The sequence below is a fragment of the Echinops telfairi genome, unplaced genomic scaffold, assembly GCF_000313985.2.
Source record: "Echinops telfairi isolate 266 unplaced genomic scaffold, ASM31398v2 ScPeMD7_7457;HRSCAF=8495, whole genome shotgun sequence".
NCBI lineage: Eukaryota > Metazoa > Chordata > Mammalia > Afrosoricida > Tenrecidae > Echinops > Echinops telfairi.
In genome coordinates this window covers 6057676-6066028 of record NW_022111357.1, presented here as the reverse complement: position 1 = coordinate 6066028, position 8353 = coordinate 6057676, and the positions used below count along the sequence as shown (strand labels likewise).

Here is an 8353-nt window from a genome sequence, read left to right as displayed (position 1 = left end):
GACCCGCTGTGGGTTTCCAGCACTGTCACCACTTCCAGGAGTAGAAAGCCCAGTCTTTCTCCCGAGAAACTGCTGCTAGTAGTTTCGAACTGCTGACCATGTGGATCTCGGCCCAGCGTGTAACTGCAATGCCACCAGGGCTCCCGGAGATGAGTTGAGAGGGGGAAGAAAAACAAGGCCTTGCTACTGCTGCTGAAACCTAACCATCGCCAACTGGTTGGTAAAGCCAGGGGTTTCCAGCCTCACCCATTTCCTGAGTTTCTCTCCCTGGGCTGAGTTCTGGGTTTCACTCCAGGGGGTTGAAACCCAACCAAACCTCACTGCCTTTCACTCGCTATCAAGGAGAAAGGCCTAAGAGTGAAGCCAGCCTGGCCTGGAGAATGCCTGCCTGTGGAGAGGGTACCTCCCTCCCCTCCCGGGGCACGATCCTGAGATACATCTGGAGCTCTAACGCCTGTGTCAAAAGCACAGACCCCCAGCCACCCTCAGAGGACTCACTCCCTGCATCGGCTATTTCAGCCCGTGTCATTAGGCTTTGGAGACACCCCCCCCCCACTGGAGCAGAGGCTGCAGGGCCCTGCAGTTAGGAAGGCCTATGGTGGGATTTTAAGGGGGATGGGATAGGTCCAGTCCTTACTCTGCCCAGCTCTGTTGTCTGGGTGGCATGAGGAGACCTGGCTCTTCATCCTGACGGTGTGCCCTCAGACTGACTTCTGCCCTCGCTCCTTGCCTGTTTCCCCATCTGTACAGTGAAAGGATGTCCTGGGCTTTGATATGACACTTCACATGGAAGCTCACTACCCAAAGCAGGTCACATGCAGCTGCTCTGGTTTGAAGGGTGATAAGGAGGCCAGATGCCGACACCCATGCCTCCCCTCCACCCCCATTCACAGCTCCCTGCACTTCCTGGGCATTGGTTCAATACCGCAGGTGTGGGCAGTCCCAAGGCCCTCCTGCCCCGTGATGTTAGCCAGGGAGTGAAGGAATGTCTTCTTGGCCCCTGCTCTGCTGTGCAGTTCCCAGCCCAGGGATGAGGCTGTCCTGGAACCACCCCTAAAAGGAAGGAGCCCTGAACTCCACTGACAATCCAGGAGGAAATGGAGCATGCTGGGGAGCGGGGCCGGGACAGCGGCAAGCATCACCATGGATACCACACAAGACCAGTCTTATGTCAAAGGGCACGCTCCACAAGTGGATGCTCACAAAGAGAGGGGGTTAATCTCTAAAGCCCAGCATCTCCAAGGGGAAACAAGTGCATAATCTCAGCAAATCAATCCACAAACAGGATCACCCATTGAGTACCCTACAAAGCTAGGACAGACAAAGCGGAAGGCTGCAGCTGGTCCCCTCAGAAGAAACCCAGAAGGCCCCCTGGGCCACAGGCAGCCCCCTCCCACCGCCAAGGTCAGCAGCAGTCCAGCCCCACCCCGGTACTCACTCCGCCTCTGTCGCTTCCCCTTGAGCCCCCGGCTGCCGGCAGCGAGGTGCATGGAGCTCAGAACCAGGGCCACCAGACATAGCCCAAGCCGCATAGTCACTCGCCAGCTCGGGGCCCCTGGGAAGAGGGGTGGTCTCCGGGGGTGGACGGTGGCGTAGGACTCTCGCTAACGCCTCCAGGGCTGGGTCATCAGCAGGAGGCCCAGGCCTGGGCCGGATCCCACATCCACCATAATCTCAGCTGGGGACAGAGCCGGTGTGAAGAGCCCAGCTTCCCATTAGTCCATAGGGAAGTCTGAGCCCTCAGAGGCGCTCGGGAGAGAACATGAGAGAATGCCTCGTCAGGCCAGCCGCCACCTCTGCCCCAAAAGCCGACCTGAGGGGGGAAGAGAGAGCAAGGTTAATTCTGTGGGGCCGTGGGAGTCTCGGCTTACACACCTTGCCCCCCATTGTGGCCCCCCCCCCTCTAGAGAGGATGAGAACTCACCATAATTACCTGCCTGGTGCCCCTGCGGGCTAAAATTGGCTTCTTCCCCAAACCTCCAACCTGGGGTCAGTGTGGTGGACACTTAACCCAAGACTTGTGGGTCATTGGCGAAGTCTCAATAATGAGAGCCAGCTGGCCCCATCCCTGCATGCTATGGGCCAGTTCTAACTGGAAGTCCTTCTCCAAGTCTACCCTACAGACCTCATGCTTTAGTAAAAGCCTCTCACTTTGATAGGAGCTTTTGCTGGCCTTCTCTGAGTGACCCCTCAGGCCCCTCTTCTCTTCCCAGGCTGACTCTCCCCTGTCCCTTTCACCTGTCCTGGCGCTGGAGCAGTGGGCCTGGGCAAGCGGCAGACTCTGCCCGGCCCACTGGGATTGGCAGGGGGGTTGGGGCAGGGGCTTCCCCCAGCCACAGAAACTCTGACACAGCAGGGCTGGGCGGCCGGGCCTTTGTGAGAGGACAATAGAGGCAGCGGTGCCGCCCTGGTCAGAGACACAGAGAATGGGGATAATCCCCCCCAGCCCAGCAAGAGCCAGGTCTCCCGGACCGCTGGCCGTCTGGGGACGATGGGGACAACAGGAGCTGGGCCCTCCCCTGATGAGATGTGTCTGGGGAGTGGACGACTGAGCCTTGGAGACCAGCTGAGAGTCAGAGCATGAAAACCCCATTTTGCACGCATGCAAACTGACAGGGCCACCCATGTGCCCAACACCTCCACGCACCCCCCCCACACCCGCAGAGGCTGCCCCACACGCATTCACACCTCCCACCGCTGCACGGGCACTGAGGAGGTGGCCCTATGGGGCCACAGCGAGGCTGCAAGTCTGACATGTCGGGTGGGGGGGCGCCAGTCCCAGAGCGGCTGATTCTGGCCGGCTCCTCGCTCAGACTCTCAGAGCCTCACTCGGCGTGCTGGTCCGGGAAATGAGGATACGGAGGACAACACGGGCTTCACAGATTGCTCCCAGTCGGCTCAGGAGAACCTTGAAATGCCAGAGTGTGGGCGACTGGCCCGCCCCTTCCCAATCCTTTTCCCCTCTGAGCCCACCGCCTCATCTCTCAGGCTGGCCCCAGGCAAGCCCACCTGCAAGGGAGATAAATCATTATCCCCTAGGGGAGTTCGGCACCTCCCTCCTCAGCCTCTCCCACTGGCTTTGAAGGCCTGACACGCTCAAGTGGTTAAGCTGCCTGTGAGAAGTGTTTACACGAGGCTGATGGATCCCACCTGGTGCAGCGGCTGGAGCCAGCGGAGATGCCCCCGGCTACCCCCAAACACCCCAGCAGCTGCCAGCCCCTACACACCGCTCGCTCCAGCACTCCCAGCCCAGCCCGGCCCGCCAACGCTTCCCAGCCTCCCCAGCCCCCAACACATAGTTTTATCACCCACAAACTGAATGCCCAGCCAAGTTTCTCAGCCCCAAAGGGGTCTGTCTCGAGGCGCTGTTAAGGGCATAAGATTCAGAGGCAGAGAGCGCCTGCCTGACTTTGAATGTGGGTTCTGCTAGCTACACGATCTCTGACTCCCTTATGGGGAGGCTTCATTTGGGGTGTCTATATGCCAGCGGACGGCTCAAAGCCACGTGGACATCTTCTGCATCATCTGGTTACTAACGTGAACACGGAGAGCTGGTAGGCAGCTTCCACATTTGCATTCCTCTCGGGGTTGACTGCCTGGCCCAGCCAAGCGATCACTCAAAGTGATAGTTTGCTTTTCAACGCCGAGATTTTTCAACCTGGGGTTTGGGGATCCCGGGAAGATAGCATTCTCAGCCTTTTGCTAGTCCTTGTGTTTGAACAACACTGAGGAAGTCTGGGCTCCGGTCCTGGGACCACAAGCCTGTGGCCTCACTGTGGGTCTGAGCAGTTTCCCCGGCGGCCCTTGGGGCCCGAAAGGTGTCCTAATTATCTTGTTTCCCGTGTGTCCACAGATGGCGTGGTGGCTGGTACCTCAGAATTAGTACTCAGCAGATGCTCGCCACCCCCTTCTCCCCATTCTCCCACACTCACTCAGTCCTTGCCAGCGGAGATCTGTCCTGCTCCCACAGGAATCTCCCAGAAAGCCCAATCTCAGTTGGAAAAGGGGAAGGGGGATCCAGGTCTGAATTTAACAGGAGCCAGTGGCATTGGCTTTCCTCACCTACCTCGGGGATGGGAAGATTTCCAAACACTCAAAAAGCAACAACAAAAATTAAGCCCCATGGAGAACCACGCCTGTACAAGAGCTATGGGTTCATCTCCGCTGAGGGTGGGACACTCCTGCGTATGAAAGGGGTAAATGGTGGGCGAGGGGGTCCAACTAGGAAGATCTCTAAAGTCCTGAGCCCGGGGGGCCACCTCCACCTCTCACAAGGGCTCAGGCTCAGTCGGGGTGGGGGCGCTAAGAGCCGATGGCTTTGGTTAAGTGACTGGCTTCGTCTCCAGGGCTCCCTATCGATTGCCTTAGGGTCTTGGATTATAAGGTACTCTGGGCTCATTTTCGTTACTGCACAAGGCAGCTCGGGTGGAGTAGTGGGTTAAGCATTGGGCCCTGTAACCTCAAGGTCAGCAGTTCGAAAGCACCAGCCCCTCTTCGGGAGAAAGATGAAGCTCTGTACTCCCCTAAAGAGTTACAGTCTTGGAAACCCAGAGGGTCACCATAGTTGCCATCAACTTGATGGCAGTGTTTGGTGACTGCTCAGATGGGGTCAGGACAGGACTGCTGACAGGGCTGAAGAACTCAGCAGGCATCAGGTGCCTCACCCCCACTGCCAACTTATTCCTCCCCACTCTAGGGGAAAAGGTAGTGAGGCCCATTTTAGAGGGAGAAAGCTGGCACCGGAGGCCAAGGACCTGGGTGACAGACGTGGCCAGTGGGTTTGCTCCCAGGGCTGGGTGTCTGGAGGATTCGGGCCTGGCCGGCTTTAGCGAGAGGACCTGTGGAGGGTGGGAAGCAGAAGCAGACTGAGGAGGTGGGAGGGAAGCGCAGGAAGGGTGGGACCCAGCTGGTGGTGAAGCCGGGGGCGGGACTGCAGTGCCAACAACAGGCTGCGTAACCTTCACCTTCTGACCCGCAAACGATCGGGATAAATTGGTATTCCGTCCCTGGCCCGATACGGACCCGAAATGGAAACCATCTCGATCATTTCTCAGGAGCTCTTCTGCCGGCCTCCGAGCGGGGCGGGCAGGGGCAGAATTGCTGGGAAGGGGGCGGGATCGAGTAGGCGCCCGCCTGACCCGTCCGGATTAGCTTGTCCGCCGGAGCCGAGCCAGGTGTTGGGCCGCCTCCACCCCCAACACCACGGGCCGCGCGAAGGCGCCTTCACTCCCTGCGTCACGGCCCAGAGCGCCCAAATTCTTCCCTCCTCGTGGCTCCTGGAGGCCCAACAGGTGCCTGGGGAGGGGAGGTGGACCTGAAACCCGGCCCCCTCCTGTGTCCTTCAGGATCCCAGCGAACTCCCCAAATCATGACTGGACTCCTAGCCCCAAGCGCCCACACCCAGTATCCGTCCTTGCCCTCCAGGATTGGTCTGGGAGCGCCCGGCCAGCGCTGCCCTCTACTTCTCTTCACTCAAGCAGCTCCTGGGGTTCCCCAGCGCCCCGACCCGCCGGCCAGGGCGCCGCGCCACCTCGCCCGCGCCCCAGGGCCGCCTCCTGCCACGTCGGGCCCGGGCTGGGGTCGGGGCACCAGGGGCGGTGGGACACCGGAGAACCGGAGATGGGGCAGAGGGGGCGGCGGTGGGGGGGCCGGGATCACCAACTTGTGGGATGGGAGAGGGTGGGTAAGGGCTGGCGGACTTGGGAAAGTCAGAACTCTGGGCGAGCGGGCGAGCGGGGACATTGCCCGGAGCTGCGGGGTGGGGACCCCAGGGTAGCCAAAGGGAGGGGGCTGCCCGCTGGCTTGAGGGCTGGGGGTTAAGAGGGGGGGTGGCGCCGGGACCTCCAGCATGCCCCCACCCCCAGGTGCCCTCTCCAGCCTTCGCCGCCCGGAGAGCAGCCGGACTACCCTTCCTTTCGCGGGTTCCCCTGCACCCCGCTCGGCTAAGCCCCGACGGGAGGGCCTGCGGCACCCTAGGGCCCGGGCAGGGGTCGCCAGGGAGGAGGACGGGGCAGTGAAGAGGGGACTCACCTCTGCGCTGCCAGCCGCGGCGGGGGCCGGCCCGGGAGGGGCGAGGGCGCGGCCCGCTCACCCGCCCGCCGCCGCACTGTCCGGGGCGCCCGGCTCGCCTGCGCTCCGCCCGCCCGGTCCCAAGTTGCTCAATCTGCGGGTGGCTCACGCCCTCCGGGGCCGGCGCCCCACCCAGCGCATCGGTCCCCCGGGGCGGCGGGGTCGGCCCTGGCTCTCCGTAGCACGCCGGGCGCCGCGTCCCACTCCGGCCGTCCGGGCCCGGCTCTCCGCCCGCCTCTCCGGGCTCTCCGTCGCGCCTCCGCTGGGCTGGAGCTCGCCGCCAGGAGAGCGGCCAGTCCACTGCTCGCACGAGGGAGGGAATCCCCCCCACCCTTTCCAGTCCCACCCCCGAGCCGGCCCCCCTTCCCGGGATCCGCAGCAAAAAACGGACTGGAGCGCCGGGCCCGGGAGTCCGCAGCCCCCTCCCGCACGCCTGTGCCCGCGGCCGGGGCGCCGCACTCCGAGAGGCCGGCAGGCCGCTGGACACGGCCCTGGCCGCGGGCGCAGGCCCGCTTTCCTGTCTCCGCACTCCAGGAGTTTGGCCCGCACATCTTGGGATCAGAAGCGGGCCGAGGGCCCTCGGGAAACCTCAGTTTCCCCGTCAGGAGCCTGGGGAGCAACAAGGCGGGGACTCAGTCGGACCCTGGAGGTCCCAGCCACACCCTCCTCCCCTTCTGGGTCTTCTTCCTAACCCTCCCAGCACTGAGGCGCTGAGATCGCGGCCCCCAGGTGAGGACACTTTTAGAGGCAGCTGGTGCAGGGGCAGTCCTGCGCCATCCATCACTTACTTACCCGCTGTGTGGCCCTGCCTGCGTTACTTAATCTCTCTGAGTTTCGGGGTTTGTATCTGTTCTCAGGGTTCCTGGAAATGACGAATGCAAGTGCTTGGGAGATGGTCGGGGCTCCAGTACGCTTGTGGAATGAACCTGGAAGGGAGTGTCCACAGTGACCCAGGTGAGGTTGAAGCCGAGCCTGAGGGAGGGCTAAACCCTTGCCTTGGGGTAACAAACAGCTGCTCCGTCTTCACTTGAGCGCAAAGCGAAGTGGGCCACAGCCGCTGTGAGCAGGAGTTAAGTCAGAGCAGAAAAGATGTATTGATGGGGTTTGGTGGGGGGGGGGTTGGGCTGGTGGCTGTCAGTAATCAAGACAGGCTGTAGAGAGTATTCTCAGGAAGGAGGGTGGAGCCTTGACTATTGAGACAGGGGCTCTGGTCCTTTACAATGACAGGGGAATGGATGGAATGACCCCTGGCCTGTTCTGATGAGCATGGGGCAGGGATGCTGGGTGACCAGAGAGAGTGGAACAGTGGGGCCCAAATGCCCAGTGCCTGAGGGCTGCCAGGCTTGGAGGAGGCCAACGGGCATCCCGAGAGGGTCCTAGGCCCCCTTCAGCCCCCTCTGTAGCCCCTGCCCCTCTTTCTTCTGCCTAGGCTTCCTGTCCCCCCACGGCCCCTGGCGCTGCTCCGTGCCTAATCAAACAGCCCGAAATGCCGAAAACTCAATGTTTATTTTATTTTATTTTTTTTACACACTTGCATAACTCCCCGACAAGCCACGCCAGACGTTGGGCTTTTTGTTTGGTTTTATTTTGTTGCATTTGGTGGTGGTTGGGGGGTGGAGGGAGAGAAAAGAAGGCATAACACAAACCACCCAGCCCTAGAAGCTTTCTTAGGTCAGACCGTGGGCTCGGGTTTCCTGCCTGAGGAAAAGTCTGTGGGAGTCGGGGGCCCTCGCCACTAGTCTCAGGAAGGAGTACAAGAGGGAAGCAAGCCACCTGGGTCAGGGCAGATCATGAATTAGAACCATGTGACAATAATGGGTGAAGAATGAAGAGCATTACTTGTGCACCTAATAGATGCCCAGCTCTTGTGCGAGGTGTTTTGCACTTTGTTTCATAACCCCATTCACTTGCTTTTCTTTCTCGGATAAACGTGGACTCCCAGGGCAAGTCCGTGGCTCAGACCTGTGGACTGGAGCCCAGTTCCTAGTTGTGAGCAACGACTGGCAGTGTTCCGGAGAGAGCCGCGTGGCCCTGAGTTGGTGCTGCTCCTTTCGGCTGGTCTTTGTCCGTAGCTGCCCTCAGGTGAGCCCTGACCCACGGCGACCCCATGTGTGACAGTGTGGGACTGCTCCACTGAGTGGTCCTGGGCCTGGTGGTGTGGCGGTCATGCTGTGACCCGAGTGGTGGGCAATTCGGCTGGCTCCTCGGGAGAAAGACTGGGCTTTCTGCTCCGGCCCACAGCACAGCCTCGGAAACCCACAGGGGGGTCACGGTGAGTCAGCAC

General features: G+C 61.0%; 1 protein-coding gene across 1 annotated transcript in view; it reads right to left on the bottom strand.

Moving 5' to 3' along the window:
- The window catches only part of RSPO1 (R-spondin 1), a 17800-nt gene extending 16023 nt beyond the window's left edge, over positions 1-1777 (bottom strand). The window contains exon 1 of the mRNA XM_045298905.1: positions 1439-1777. Within this exon, the coding sequence (XP_045154840.1) occupies positions 1439-1532 (94 nt within the window). The 5' untranslated portion in view covers positions 1533-1777. The remainder of the gene's footprint in view (positions 1-1438) is intronic.
- Positions 1778-8353: the final 6576 nt, after the last annotated feature.